Source organism: Aulonocara stuartgranti, assembly GCF_965226115.1.
Source record: "Aulonocara stuartgranti genome assembly, chromosome: 6".
NCBI lineage: Eukaryota > Metazoa > Chordata > Actinopteri > Cichliformes > Cichlidae > Aulonocara > Aulonocara stuartgranti.
In genome coordinates, this window is record NC_138944.1 from 29,244,937 (window position 1) to 29,260,939 (window position 16,003).

At 41.9% G+C, this 16,003-nt stretch overlaps 2 protein-coding genes and 1 long non-coding RNA gene across 3 annotated transcripts; all 3 read left to right on the forward strand.

Annotated features, from left to right (window-relative positions):
• The first annotated feature begins 75 nt into the window (after positions 1-75).
• Positions 76-2,829, forward strand: percc1 (proline and glutamate rich with coiled coil 1). The gene has a single exon (XM_082537204.1). The coding sequence runs from the start codon at positions 90-92 to the stop codon at positions 939-941; it is 852 nt and encodes a 283-aa protein (XP_082393330.1). The 5' UTR covers positions 76-89; the 3' UTR covers positions 942-2,829.
• pdia2 (protein disulfide isomerase family A, member 2) lies at positions 2,819-11,347 on the forward strand. Its single transcript, XM_082537203.1, has 11 exons — positions 2,819-3,166; positions 3,919-4,125; positions 5,557-5,690; positions 5,775-5,912; positions 6,533-6,649; positions 6,772-6,897; positions 7,130-7,324; positions 7,471-7,591; positions 10,234-10,412; positions 10,490-10,663; positions 10,742-11,347. Exons 1-11 carry the CDS (start codon positions 2,890-2,892, stop codon positions 10,796-10,798), a joined length of 1,725 nt encoding a protein of 574 aa, XP_082393329.1. The 5' UTR covers positions 2,819-2,889; the 3' UTR covers positions 10,799-11,347.
• Positions 11,348-12,404: 1,057 nt separating this feature from the next.
• On the forward strand, positions 12,405-15,877 carry LOC309707698. Its single transcript, XR_014277051.1, has 3 exons — positions 12,405-12,982; positions 14,135-14,229; positions 15,522-15,877. It is a non-coding gene; the product is annotated as an uncharacterized lncRNA (long non-coding RNA).
• Positions 15,878-16,003: the final 126 nt, after the last annotated feature.

Sequence of the window (16,003 nt, forward strand, 5' to 3'; positions counted from 1 at the left end):
TATAAGCGTTTTATCCTTTTTTTGTTATTCCCAATCAAGTTCTTACTGTCCCTCTTTCTTCATTCATCTCACCAGGATTAGAAGCCGACATGGCTGCAGGTGTCATCAGGAACTTTCTCATCCAGGCTCCGACTCCGGCCTACTTCCCCATGATTTTTCAGCATTCTCCGTGTAAGGACGGTGCCTACGAGAAGACGCTGCCAGAGAAGCCAGAGGAGAGAGAAGACGAAGAAGAGAGACAGGCAGATGAAGACGAGGAGGACGAAGAATCTGAGGCTCAGGAGGAAGAGGAAGAAGGTTTGGAGGAGGTTTTCTTAAACCCCGCTCACCATGCTCTGGATGTGACCAAGCAGCTGCTGAGGTTCGCCGACGTCATCAGTCGCGATGTGCAGCGCTATTTCGGTCGCTGCTCCGGTGACCGAGAGGCGTGCGACATCTACAGCGACTCCATCTCCATCACCACCAGTGGGCGTCTGCGTTACTATGACGACCTGATGAGAATAGCGAGAGGAAGTCCTGAGATGCAGGAGAACAGCTTCAGGGCCTGCCCTGAAGAGCAGAGAGCCGCGGCTGCAAAAGGCAACAGCAGTGGGCTGGGGCCCCTGGCTGAACTGTTTGACCTCAGGGCCCCGAGCAAGGGCCGAGGCCAACCGATGATCAAACGGCACCTGCCTCTCAGTTTCTGGACCGAGCCGATCCACAGCTGCCCTCTGGTCACTCTGAGTAACACGCTTGACATCGCACACAGGACCGGCGCCTCGCCTTCGCAGGACCTCACACGCACGGACGAGAACGCGCACATGCACTATAACGTCCCAGCGCAGCACGACATGCACACCCTCGACAGCGCTCAGCCAGACTTCAGCGACCTGTTGGCAAACTGGGATCCAAACCCGGAGCTCACTCACACGCTGACGGAGAACACAAACATGCAGCACTGATCACGCCACCCTCAGCCTGGGACTGAAAAGACTCCACTTATGATCCTTTTACAAATACAGTTTTCTGCAGTTTGAAAGGGTCGGGACAAAGAACCTGCCATCTGAGCAGAGTGAGATTTAGTTTAATAAAAAAATGTACCAGGACCCACTGTGTCCTCTACTACTGTAACATAATCGGATGTGAAACTGTTACGCTTTATTTCTGTTGCATAACATTTTGTAGAGCTGCTGTTGATATTTTATAAAATAGATTCATTAACATGAGTGTTGACTCTTTGTTGCTGTTATTTACTCCCTAATTCACAGTTTGGATTTTGTCAAATATGGCTGTGTTGGGTTGAAAAATTAAGTTTTTCTGAATAAATCCATCATCGTTTTGGTCATGCAGTCATGGAGCTGTTAAAAAAAGAAGTTTAACTTCTTGTTCTGCCACATGGTTGCACAGGTGCACTCCAGGACGCTGTAACATCCCTGCTGTGTGTGGCTACAGCATTGGGTTACAGGTGTAAAGAAAACACTACTCACCACACCCATCATTTATCTCACAGTATCTCTATTGTACATAGAAGCTGTCCAAGGTTAAACAGACGGGCAGCAACACAAACTTTTCTTTTGCAGCTGTTTCCTGGAGTGAAACCCTTCACATTAATGCGCAATTTACCTTTATCTGCGAATCGGTATTAGAGAGACGACAGGAAACTAAAAATGGAGACAGAGAGGATGCTGGAAGCAATGACCTGCTTCTTTGAATCTCAGAGCAACATTGAGAAACCTGGACGTAGTTCAATAAAGTTCCAAGATAGTCATTGAGTTTTAAAGTTATAAACAGAAACAGATGTGGCTTCCACAGCACGTCTTTTGTCCCGTCTCCCTCTCATCAACCCCAACCGGTCACGGCTCCCCGAGCCTGGTGCTGCCAGAGGTTTCTTCCTGTTAAAAGGGAGTTTTTCTTTCCCACCGTTGCCAAGTGCTTGCTCATAAAAACTTTACCTTACAATATAAACCTTGAGATGACTGTTGTTCTCATTTGGCACTATATAAAAAAAACTGAATTCAGCAAATAAATAAGACTTTTCAAAACATACGTTTTAGAGGAACACAAAGGTTAAAAGAAAAGAACCTCGCGGTTGTTTTAAGAGCTCAAACTTCAATCTCAACTTTTGAAGCAAGTTTTAAAATCCTGAAAACAGCTGGACAACCTCTGCCTGTGGAGAAAGACTCGGCGCTGTGAGCCGTGCGTATGTGAGTGTTACATGTACTGGTTTTAGATTAACTGAAGCGCACATCGACACGCACAGTAAAACGCAAAGCATCTGCATGACAAAGACAGCACTATGTTGACAGCACTCAGCTTCAGTGATATTTCACGTTGCTAGCTTGAAGAGAAAACAGAGAAACTTGCTATCTTTCTTGATTAATGGTGCTGTGGATTTAAATTTGAGGTCATGACAGGGGCAACTGTGGAAAGTGGTCTCTGTAGTTTGAGTAAACATAAAGGGTGTGATAAATGGTAAGAGTTGTTAATCCACTTGTTAGTATCACTGTGGGAGTTTTTAGGTAAATGAGGGTTTGATAAGGAGCAGAAAGAGGAGTTAAAGTTAAAAGCGTTTTAATGCTACCACGTGGTGTATGGGGAGGTCTATTTAAACGCTATAAACAAAAGAAACACAAACACAAACATACGAGTAGGTGTACGTGTGATCAAACACAGCAGTCGATCATCCAGTTTACCCAATTCTGAATCTACAAGGCATCGTTTGATTGGCCGAGACTGGAAAGTTTCCCCTACAGGCGTGACGCCTGATTGGATGACAGGGAAGGCCAGTAACATTCTGACACACACGCTTCATCTTAGATAAATAATCGTACAAAGAGTAAAAGACACATGCATTGACGGTCACCTACACCTAAGCACAGGTACCAGAGCAGCTCAGACAGAGACGCAGACATGAAGACTCACAAGCTTTTGTTCATAGCGCTGCTGGGCCTGCTGCTGTGGGCCTCCTGCACGCAGGCCGAGGACAGCACTGACAGCCAGACAGAGACGCAAGAGGAGACGTCTGAGGAGGCATCGGAGGAGACAACCGAGGAGGCGGAGGAGGAGGCAGAGGCACCAAAGAAAGAGAAAACAACTGAGATAGAGGAGGAGAATAACGTCATGATCCTTCACATCAACAACTTTGAAAGAGCCCTCAGCGAGAATCAGTATTTACTGGTTGAATTCTGTAAGTGGGATGTCTTATATCCTGGAACAAAATCCTGATTATTATGATAAATGAGCTCTTTCTCCTTCTTTAGATGCCAGTAATAACTTGTGATGAATTTTCCCTTATCGCTTTGTTCTGTCTTCAACACAATTGTTATTAAATTTGAGTTGCTTTTATGCACAAATAACATCAGTGACAGCGAAGGTTGGCATAAGGCGCCACATAAAGAAGAACTCATAGGTAAGTTGTGCAGATTTTATGTAATAACATGAAAACTAAAATGTAAAATAAGCATTAATGCTCCTTGTTCATCCTGGGAACATAATCTAATCTAAACTGATCAAAGAAGGTTAGAAAATATGGCAGGAAGTGAAAAGATTATCTCATTTTGCTGGCAAGGAATTTAAAATTTGATCAATTTACAAAAGAGAGAAAATCTTTCCTTTCCCAGCCTTTAACAGCGCCGAGGCATTATCGCACACGTGACACGTCCTGTCCAGGTGTTGTGCGGGTTCAACTCTCCCACAGATGAACTGAAGCGGAGAGGCCAGGACGAGGAAATGAGACATGGGGGAGAAAGACGGAGCCCAACTGCCACTTTTCTATCAGCTGCTCATTTCCATGAGTATCTGGACAGGAGCTGCTGATAGCAGCAGAGGCCTGCTGTGGACAAACCCCTGTAGTGTCTCCCTCTGTCTCTCACTCTCTCTGGAGTTCTCTGGAACTTTCATTGAACTGTGTGTGTTCATGTGTTTTTATATGTACTGTAGATGCTCCTTGGTGCGGTCACTGTAAACAGCTGGAGCCAATTTACGCCGAGGCTGCCGAGAAGCTGAAGGAGGAGGAGCCGGAGCTGCGCTTGGCCAAAGTGGACGCCACGGAGGAGAAAGAGCTGGCCGAAGAGTTTGACGTCGGAAGCTTCCCCACTCTGAAACTCTTCATCAATGGAGACCGCAAAGAGCCTGTCGAATACACCGGTGAACACACACACTTATACACAAACACAAGCAGCTCTTTATGCATCATCAGTGAACATCATCACCTGATTGTGTATAGTTTGCATTTTTCCACCTCCCAGCACCTTCGAGGGTTATCATCTATTAGTTTGCACACTGAACCAAATGTGCGTGTTTAAACTACTGTGTAACCCAGTTGGTGTTAGATGTTTTTTAATTATTATAATTTTTCTGAGTCTTTGTGTGTCAAAGCTGTGGTTCCCACAAAGGCCTGTGGGATGGGTACTGAGTAGAGCAGCTGACCCATATGCAATAAGGGTTGGAATCTGCCTAGAGGTCTTTACTGGTCTTTCGCTCAACTTTATTACAATAAGAATCTAATGTGACCAAAAATTGTATTTTTAAAAAGTAGCCCTTCATCAGCATCACTTCTCACATTAAAACATGTTGAATTGAACTCATGCTACACTTTTTAAAATTAAAATAATTACTGTAAATTCATTTTTCCAGCAAACAGTCCAATCCAGCCACTGGACAGGTTTGGAAATGTTTTTTAGATGACAATTTGGGGCTTTTAACTTTTTTTCTGCTAAAAACCTTCTCCAAGGCTATTTGCACTTCAAGTGTAATTAAGTGACAGATAAACAAACAAACAACAGTAACGTTCTTGTTTTTTCACTATTGACTGTAGAAATAAATGGGTCCAAAATTTTTTTAAAAAAAGGTATTTTTTGGGAATTAATGACACTTGTGTGCTTTATAATTACAGGACAGTCTGCACGATAAGCTACCACAACTTTTTCTGTACTTTTACACATTTATTTCTTACAATTTAAGACAGATTTGTTTCATTTACTACAGCAAACTTTCTATTCATGTATGTGTTAGTCCGCATAGGGAAATAGTTCCTCTGCATTTAACCCATTCACCCAGTGAAGCAGTGGGCAGCCACCAATGCAGCGCCCGGGGAGCAGTGTGTAGGGACGGCTCAGGGGTACCTCAGGGTAGCCGTTCAGTGGAGTTGAACCCCCGACCTTCCGATCATGGGGCCACCACTCTACCTACTGAGCTATCCCTGCCCCCTCATTTAACTACACATTTAGCAATATGCAGTTAAACCTCTATACTGACCGATTACTTAAGGTCAAAGCTGGGTTGGCGGTATGTACCCCTCGATATAAAATGACTTTGACTAGCTGTTTCAAATATTTACCCATAACCTTTTAGCTAGTACTAAAAATAAAAGCTAGCTAGCAATTCCAACATTTATTAATTAAGCCAGACTTTTAGCAGATATTACAAATACCCATTACTTTCTGACTGTTCCTTTGACTGCCTGTTTCTACTCTCTTGTTATCATTTCTGCTCAAAGCTGAGCTACAAGCTGATGTTGGGCACTCTTTGCTTCAAAGCACCTGAAACAGCCGCTTTATATCGACCTTTTCTCTGCAGGTAAGAGGACGACGACGGGGATAATCCAGTGGATGAAGCGTCGCACTGGCGCCGGTGCTGAAGCCCTGGAGTCTGCAGATTCTGCAGCTCAGTTCATAGACGCCCATAACATCACTGTAGTGGGATTCTTCGAGGTCTGTCCTTCTGTCGAGGCTAACATTAAATCATGCAATCATCTATGAGTGCTCGTAACTCCATGCTCTCGCCCTCTCCTGCAGAGTTTGGATAGTGAAGCTGCTCGGGTGTTTAAGGAAGTTGCTATGGACACGCCTGACACAGAGTTTGGAGTCACAGCCACTCCAGAGGTTTTCCAGAAGTATGAGGTGAAAGGCAGCTCCGTAGTGCTCTTCAAAAAGGTACAAATACTTTGCAGATACTTTGCTTTGCTGCCATCTAGTGTCCGGAGATGGTGACTGCGTGTTCCTGTAAATTATTTATCCTATTGACCATGAAGAGAAAAAACATCAGAAAAAGAGACTGTGACATATAACAGAATCAACTTCTTTGAGTCTATGAGTCATTTCTTTGAATAACTTCACTATAAAACAGATTTTGATGAATCAGTGAGAATATGACAAAATAGTTGTAATAATCTTTGTATTTATTTAAAAGGGAAAATGCAACCTGGTAGGTTGATATTATTTATAGATAATTAAGAAAAAACAAACATAGAAAACCATTTAAACATACTGTATGTGAAAGAAAAAACGTACACATGAGGTAACAAATCAAACATTAAAACCACTAAAACTGAATTAAAGACCAAAACACATTAATTACTATGACATTTATGGATTTGAGAGGGTAGATTATACAGCAACTACTGTGTTATAGATGTGGAGAAAGAACGCACAGAATTATGAACCTTAATCCTGCAGGTGTAATATTTCAAGTATGTAAAATGTAAATGTGTGTGTGTGTGTGTGTGTGTGTGTGTGTGTGTGTGTGTGTGTGTGTGTGTGTGTGTGTTTGCTAGTTTGATGATGGCAGAGCAGACTTTGTGTTGTCAGAAGAAGGGAAGTTGGACAAAAACAACATGACCACCTTCATCAAGCAAAACAGCCTGCAGCTGATCATCCGATTCAGCCAGGAGGTAACGCACACACCAGTGAGCAGACACGAAGAGAAAACTGCAATTAAATTTAAAAAATGATAGCATAATACTGTGTGTGTGTGTGTGTGTGTGTGTGTGTGTGTGTGTGTGTGTATTTTCAGGTAGCAGACAAAGTCTTCAACTCTGGCATCAACGTGCACTGCCTTCTGTTCATGAACTCCACAGCGGAGAGTCAGATGAGGCTCCTGGAAAAATTCAAGGCTGTTGCCAAGGAGTTCAAGGGAAAGGTAACTGTCCTGCTCTGTGTGTGTGTGTGTGTGTGTGTGTGTGTGTGTGTGTGTGTGTGTGTGTGTGTGTGTGTGTGTGTGTGTGTGTGTGTGTGTCATGCGGATCATTACAATGTAAGGTGAAGACTTTGTTTCATCAGTGCTTCGTCCTCTAAACTGTTGGAAATGTGTGTGTGTGTGTGTGTGTGTGTGTGTGTGTGTGTGTGTGTGTGTGTGTGTGTGTGAGATACAGCTGCTGTTCATTCTGATAGACGTGTCAGAGCCCCTGTCACACGTGCTGAGCTACTTTGCCGTGTCCAAGGACGACGCCCCCACGATGCGCATCATTAATATGGACACAGGAAAGAAGTACGCCAATGACTCAGAGGAACTGACCATAGACTCACTACGACAGCTGTGCCAAGAGGTTGTGGATGGTACTGCAAAGGTACTACAAATGCAGACAGTCCTCACCTTCTCAAGTCTGTATGTGACTGTGAATGTTAGGTTAAAAGCACTTGGAGTGAAGTAATGTAACTAGTAAAGTACTGTAGAAGTACGAGTTCTTCTAACTGGTCCTTTTTTCTTCTGCAGCCTTACTATCGGTCAGAGGATATCCCAGAGGACTGGGACAAAGGACCAGTTAAAATCCTGGTGGGAAAGAACTTTGACTCCGTCGCTCTGGACCCGACCAAAAATGTGTTTGTGGAGTTTTGTAAGTCAAATCCTGGACAGGGATCTTGTGAAATCAGAGCGTTCATTTATTATTCAACTCAATCAAATTTGCAGTGAAGTTTGCCAACATCACTTTGATCATCACTTTTCTCTGACTTCAAATTCATTAGTCCTTGATTTAAGCTGCTTCGCTAAATGATTTTTAGAGTCCGGCACCGGAGTTGCTCCGGTGTCTCATCTTACTTTAATGAGCCTACCTGTGAGCAGGATTTCCGACATCTCAATAACTTAAAAGCGAGTCCTGGTCTAATAGGAAATTTGGCAGCTGGAACCCTGCACAAACACCGAGGATAGACATTTCCAATGCAGTCTTTAAACCTTTGACAAGAAAAATATTTGCATATCCACCAACAGTGGATTCAAGGAGGGAAAACTCCTTGAATTTACTACTTCTGAACAAAACATCCTCTCAAGAGAGCATGGAGCAAAGGCTGTAGAGTCTATAGCATACTGAACGATTTTAATGTTACAGAAACTACAGAAGAGGACACAAAACAAGCACTAACAGAAGTAGATTAAGCTATTGAGTGAAGGAGGTACTGATATTAGATGCAGTATCTATATATGATAACATTATCATTCAAGTCTTGTGTTAAAGCTGGAGAGAACTCAAAGTGAAGCGACAGGAAGCAGAAGCATGGTCAAGCAACATTTATTTACAGTTTACCAAAGAACATCATGAAGTGTTTGAGACAGAGAAGCAGAATGAGCTGGTAAAAGGATTGGAGCTGGCAGCGTGCACACAGAGCGAAGGCTAATCCGAGCCAGTGAGAGCAGAGAGGGACACTCAGACACAAGTAATCTGTGCAAGCTGGAGACCAGAGGAGGTCCACTCCAGGAGTGGATCAGCAAGGAATTAGCAAGAGGTTTAGTGAGTGGCTCGAGGAACTGAACGGCTGATTATGTGATTGGGCAGCATGCTGGAGCTAAGGACCGGTATTTGAGGCAAAGATGATTGCAGATGATTGGCAGCTGGAAACTCAAGCCACCAAGCAACTGATTCCACTCCTGTAATCAAAGCAGGGCATGTGGAGAAAGATCCGGATTTGGGAAAAAGGCTTAGCCTGGAGAAAAAGTAGTATAAATTCACACCTGTTCTTTTTATATGTTCGAGGCATAATTATGCTGTGGCTGTCTTTTAATCTTTTAATCCTGCCAAAATTTGCTTAAACGTTGTCTTGCACACACTGAACAGCTGATTAGAATTTGCTGGCCAAACATCAATGCAACCAGTCAAGACTACAGCCACAAAATGTCTAATAAAATAGCATTTTAAAGCCAGAAGGTCGATGGTCACCTGTGCTTTGCCATAGTGTTGTTCTTCAAAAACACTTTTTTGGCCAATATTTGGCGCCATACGCACACAGAAGCAGAGGGTGAGACTGTGACGATATTTCACCTTCAGTCAGATGCTGATCTGGTGATGCTGACCTTTTGTATCCACCGATTAATAAATTCGTTCAGCGTCTGCACTGCATGTATCTTGAGTCTGGACACAATCAGAAGTACATTCCAACTTTAGTATATGGATGGAGTCACACAACTGCAAAAAGGTAATATTAGTTAGCAACAACCAATCCTAAAGTTCATGCCAGGCTTGCGGCAGTTTTTCAAATTCTTCATTCTGTATTTGGTGGTGAATAGATGAACAAAAGTAAGAAACGCAAACAGAGAAGATAACATCACATTTATAGAGGTATGATAAAATGAACATGATATCATGAAAATTAACAGAGCTGGGGTTTATAATGGATCTACAAAAAAACACCATCTAGATGTTAGTAATGCAAGTTTCATTCAGATTGGCCCACCCATTAAGGTGGAGAAAGGGCACATACTCTGTAAGAAGATTATTGTTCTCACTTAACACAAGTAATTGTTAACGTGGCCATGTCACTACTCTAAAGTCATATGGGGCAAGAGCAGTAAGACAGGCCAACAGCTCAGCTGGATTTCTAAAATAAAGAACATACACTATGTGGACAAAAGGATTAGGAAACGCCTTTTAATTCAGGTGCTTTCAGTTTCATTGCCACAGGTGTATAAAGTCAAGCACTTAGCCATGCAGTCTGCCTTTACAAACATTTATGAAAGAATCGGTTCTGTAACAGGATGCCATCATAGCAACAAGTCAGTTTGTAACATTTTCTGTGACATCTATAAATTCCACGATCAGCTGTAAGTGTTGGTAGACCACGTATAGTTCATAAAAGACGCCAACTCTCTGCTGACTCAGTAACTGCAGAGCTCCAAACCTCTGTCATTAACATCAGCACAGAAACTGTGCACCAGGAGCTTCATGGCATGAGTTTACATGTCGAGCAGCTCCTGTTGGTGGAACATCGTGTTGGCTAAGTTCTTTGGTCCATATAATGTGTGTAGATTAGTATGCACCAAACAGGGAGTTGGCATTAAGGGAGTTAAAGTTTATTTAGCTGAACTTAAGGTAAGAACCTCCTATCCTTCCACATTTCCTTTAAGCAACGAAGCAGATCTCTAAAATGGTTATTCCTCTGTGTTTACTGTAACATACAGCTGAAATAATCCACCTTTCATTAATTCATCTTCACCAACATTAGAATGACGTTCCTTGTATGTGTATCTCTGTGTGTCTGAGTGTAGATGCTCCATGGTGTGGACACTGCAAGGAGTTGGCTCCCATCTGGGATCAGCTTGGTGAGAAATATGCCGACCATGATGACATCATCATAGCCAAAATAGACGCCACAGCCAATGAAGTGGAATCTCTTGACATTAAGAGTTTCCCAACACTCAAATACTTCCCAGCTGGTGACAAAGAGGTAAACACACACGCGCGCACACACACACACGCGCGCACACACACCTCTACACACTGCATTCTTTCCTTTTCTCTCAGGTGATCGAATACACTGGAGAAAGGGACCTGGAGACATTTTCTAAATTCCTGGATGGTGGAGGAGTTTTACCTAAAGAGGAAAAGGATGAGGATGACGACGACGACGATGATGATGATGATGAGGATGAGGTGGATGAGAAGAAGGAAGCCGACAAGGCTGCTGGCGATAGCAAGGTTTGTGTTAACGCTGCAGATTTATGCTGTTTTTCTTTTAAAAATAATCCACAGTTCACACGTTTTCCTCTTTTTCAGGAGCCCAATGAGTCCGCAGAGGAAAAGACCAACAAAACATCCAAAGATGAGCTGTAATGTCACTTTTTGGCCAATCAGGATCAACCTAGCAACTTTGAATTTTCTTAATAAAAGTGATACAGGTTTAAAGTGTTGGCTTTGTTGTGAAAAAGCTTTAAACTTTTTGTCTTGATGCTTGCTTCTTTATATGTCTGTTGAGTGCTTCACACGGCTGAATTTGACACGTTCAACACAGACGGTAATATTTATAGAGACTCTCCAAATGTGTCATAAAATTGAGCTTCAGCAGGATTACGAGGACACGATGGACCAGGATCAAGGTTGGATGTAGCAGTGCAGTGAAAAGAATTTCTTAGAGATTTCTTGGAAACGAGTCACATAATGATTTGTTCTGTGAGTTTCTTTGTGTACAAACTGTGATCAGCTGACTTGTGCTGCTGCTCTGATATTCACTGCTCTTTATCTTGAATTCAACAAGACATAACTGTATGTGTTGTGAGCTATGTGGCTTATTTCTAACCCCCTTAATATGATAAATCTAGTGTAAAAAGTAGAAACCAGTCTAATCAGCATCACCTCAAATATAAATTAATGTCTGCTACCCTTTATCACTGTGTGAGAGGTATTTGTTATACAATATGGAGGACTCAGGCATAGAACTGAACTCAGTTATTGCTGAACTTACATGAGACTGAATAGAAAGACTAAGCAGACATGTGGGAATACAAGCTAGGAAACTACACAGGAACTCACAGGACACACAGCTTGAGGGAAAGACAAACAAGGGCTTAAACAGACACAGGAAGTAATGAGGGAGATGGAGTGCACCAGGGAGCACAGGTGAACTAAATCAGGCTAACAAGACAGAAGAAGCAAAAACACAATGCACACATAAGAGACGATCAAAATAAGACCAGAAATAAACAAACACAGAGACAGAGACCCGGACCCGAGACAAACTAGATGCAGGTAAAGACTAAATAAGCACAGAGACATGACTGACCTGAGACAACAGGGTGACCGACCATAGGGACAGGGCACAGTGAGACACAGAAGCATGACCAGGGCCATAGATGAAGATAACTAAATTTTACAGACTCAAAAGATCAAAATACAAACAGGTTACAGCAACGAGCTTGAATTTATTTATATAGTACATTTAAAACAACAACTGTTGAGCAAAGTGTTGTACATTTAAATAATCAAAAGAGATAAAAACATAGGAAGACATGACAAAATCTAAGAAGCATAAAGTGAGAAGATCTGAGTAAGAAATAAGACAAATAAAAGTAGTATGAACTTATTCTCATTTAAAAGCCAAGGAATAAAAGGTCCTGATGTGAAACAGCAGTTTGTTTCACAGTTTAGGAGCAGTCACGGCAAAGGCTCGATCTCCTCTGTGCTTTAATTTGGACTTTGGGACAGCTAGGAACATTTGATCTGCAGACCTCAGTGATCTTGCAGGAGTGTATCAGTTCAAAAGGTCAGAAAGGTATGAGGGTGATAACTTATGCAATGACTAGGACATGAAGAACTAGAGTGTAATCACATAATAACTCCAAGAATGAACCAAAAACCCACAAAACTGGGAGGAGCAAGAAAAACTCAAGAAACTAGGAGGTGTTAGGACCCAAAGATCCTAACACCCCTGATGTAACCTAGTAACAGTACTTCCATCCCAAATAGTGCATCATTGTAAATGTTATCACGATACAGCAAACTAACCGGTGTAGCTTGAACTAAACTGCCAGCTGTTTTCATGCAAGCTCTGAATAAGACAAAATTCGTATATTTAATTTGTTTTGGAAGACATTTTACAGACATAATTTGGCAATTTTGATCCAACATTTGGTTAAAAAACTCTAAAATGAATCAACATTAATTGCAATCTAAATTTGATTTTCTAAAACTTCACTTGCTGAGCAGTCCTTACCTTTGCAAATAACCCCTCATCTTCTTCTCTTGCGTCACTTTAACACTGCAGCAGCTGTAGTATGGAATTGTTTTCGCTTACAATTTTTTTTTTTCGGTTTCAATCCATTTTTCGGTTTCAATCCATTTTTCAGTTTCACTCTGCTGGCACTGTTTTGGCGTCCGGGGGCGCGCTGGGGGGGCGGGGTTTCCGGCCCGCATGTATTTGCATATATTATAGAGGCCACTAGTGCTGACCAAGCTGCCATCTTTCTCTCTTCCCGTCTTTCAATGGCTGCTTCAATTTCAGCTCGAACCTCCAAACCGCAAGTAAGTAATCATTTTTTGTCATCTTTTCTTGCTGTCCCACTGGGCTGGACATTAGTTTAGTTTTTTTTAGCTACATCTGGTGAAGTTGTGGTAAAATGCTGGTATTAGCCTATTCGTCGTAGCAAGCTAGCCTGAAGCTAATATTTGCTAAATTTAGGGACACCCGTGTCTCTTCAGGAGTTGGAGGCCGGTGTTCTAGGAGCGGATCTCAGGATCTCAACAGGCAGTGTTGGGCAGTAACATAATACATGCACCGGCGTTACGTATTTAAAATACAAAATATGAGTAAATGTATCCGTTACAATTACTGTTCAATAGGTGATATTGAGAATACAGTTAGTTTGTTGAAATAAATGGATTACATGGCGGTATTTACCTGTTTCATATGTTAGGCTATGGTCTCTCTATTTTTTGGTAATTCCACGCCGGTGGAAACCCAAACAAAACACACAATAAGAGCCTCTAAAAATTATTATACAAAAATTATTTAACATGAAGGCAATAGCAGAGTGTTACAGGCATCGCCCTAAACAATGTAGCCTCATGGGCAGTGCTGCAGGGAGAATGGACTGCCATACCCGTTATGTGTCTGTGAGCGAGGAGGGAGAAAAAGGAAAAGTACAGCTGTCACGGAGCAGAAACAGGAGCTGGAAGCATGTAAATATAATAATAACCACTAAAGCCAAAAAGAGAGCCTGACGAGCCCAGCTGTAAGTAAGCTGTTAAGCTGTGTTCGTGTTTTCCTCCGAAACAATAAGCAGCCTTTCAACGCCTCTCTCTGTCTCTCGCTAGCAAACTTGACCCAGACAACAAAGTAAAGCTAGTTTTCAGCTATGAGCCCGACACGAACCGGACGTATTAGCCAGAGGTCCCTTTACTACGGTTCGGAGCCGCTGACCTGTTTTATATACGTGCTGAATAGTTTTCTACACGAGATCGCTGCAGCCTTACCTAATGTCCACCCTACTGTTACTCATTTATATTAAGATTTTAACATCTAGTTGGTGTTGGTATGGCGAGTAGCCTTCAGTAATAGTAATAAATCACACAGCAATAGCACATTCATGTAGTTGTAAAGTATTCAGAATACATTACTTCTATAATCTTTGGTGGAATACATTTTAAAATTAACCTTCCCAACACTGTCAACAGGTTAGCACCTCATACCACAGTGCATCAAAGCAGTCTCATGAGCGCTGGGAAGGAGGAGCCCAGAGCCCAAAACAGACAGTGCAGGAGATGACAAGGTTAGTAATTGTATGGTGAAAATTATACTTTGTTATTAGGGCTGGGCGATATGGCCTAAAATTCATATCGCGATATAATTTGAAGCATGTGCGGTAACGATATATATTGCGATATATTCTTTTCTTCTGTATAACGTATTTTCCACACTATAAGGCACACTTAAAATCCTTTAATTTTCTCAAAAATCGAGAGTGTGCCTTATGTATGAATTCTGGTTGTGCTTACTGACCTCGAACCGATTTTGGCGTGCAGAAATCTGTTAAAAAATGTTTTAGTACAACTTTGGTAAGCCGCACTGCTTGCTGGATTGTAAGAGCATTACGGCTGCCGTAGTGAGGAGCTTCGCGGAGTAATCTGGGTCCAAAACTCCGTCCGCTTCAGGTCCCAAAGTCAAACGAACACAGAATTAAAAACAGTCTAAATTCTTTCATCTTTAATTAAATCATCAGCGTTGCTGCTTTATCGGGTGTAACAATTAAGTTGTACATCCATGCATCCATGAAAACAGAATTTATTAAATTTAACGGAGTTAGAAGTTAACAGGAAGTTAGCTCGCTAGTTTACACCTAAACATTTCATACCATGTTCTGACTGAGAGACTTTTGAAACAGCTCTGCTACCAACATAAATGAAGACAGAAAACTAAACAGCAGTGGCGTTTGCAGGGTTACTGAAGTTGGACTACCTGGTATATAATGTTGTGCTACGTGAATGTGATTGCTAGCGACACAGCTAACTTTTTTTCCACTCAATAAAAGTTAACGTGAGGGATTCTGGTGGTCAGGGACAAATGCAATCACATAGCAGGATGCTATACATGGGCCAAACTTCAGTCAGGAGAACAACTGAGATTATTCATCCACAATACGAGGTTAGTTATTAATATACTGCAACAACATGGGAATAGAGCAGCTGCGAGAGAATTCAACATTAATGAATCAATGTTACGGAAGTGAAGGAACGGCAGTTTTTGGCTTTCCCCATATTTCAAAAGTGCTTCATCTCTTTGCTATGACTATCGCCCGCCATAATCTGCAGATGATAATGGTTGTAGCCGCTGCGATGCTTTCGACCAAAACAGGCGCAGCTTGATGACATCATCAACATGCACTATCGCGATAGAGATTTTGACTATATCGCTCTATCGTTAGCCAAATTTATATCGTTTCTATCATATATCGTTTATATCGCCCACCCCTATTTGTTATCTTGATTGGCAAAAGAAAAGTAAATACAAAATCTGCTTCTCACATATAGGGCATTTCCAAAACTTCAATTTCTTTCATTACAGCTGTCCTGTGCCAGAAGTTCTGTTGACCCACAGTGAGAGGCATCATTTCAGAAACACCAGGAAGACTGAAACTCATCGCCGGGATCAAGCAGGGCTCGTGATCTTCACCAGCAGCTCCCTCACAAGAAGGATAAACCCAGCATTTCATGAACACTGATGGAGACCTTTGTTTTGTGTAATGTTAGAAGTACTCAGATAATCCTCAGAGGGTCTGGACTTTTACATAATAGAATAGAATAGAATAGAATTCAACTTTGTTGTCATTGCACAGGTACAGGGCAACAAAATGCAGTTTGCATCCATCCAGAAGTGCTTTAGCCATGATATAGATATATTACAATATATATTAGCAATAATATAGATATGTAAGTATATTACAGAAATGGGTCTATTATGGTATGTTACAATGTACACGGTATGAAATATGTTGTGAATATTCTATAACTATAAGTATGTACAGGCTGTAGTGAGTACAAACTATG

Bases quoted from the DNA above. Each gene is read 5' to 3' on its own strand.
- percc1 (XM_082537204.1), top strand. From the start codon at position 90: ATGGCTGCAGGTGTCATCAGGAACTTTCTCATCCAGGCTCCGACTCCG.
- pdia2 (XM_082537203.1), top strand. From the start codon at position 2,890: ATGAAGACTCACAAGCTTTTGTTCATAGCGCTGCTGGGCCTGCTGCTG. The intron at 7,325-7,470 runs GTACTACAAATG...TTTCTTCTGCAG, and splicing joins TTGTGGATGGTACTGCAAAG to CCTTACTATCGGTCAGAGGA. The intron at 7,592-10,233 runs GTAAGTCAAATC...GTCTGAGTGTAG, and splicing joins AAATGTGTTTGTGGAGTTTT to ATGCTCCATGGTGTGGACAC.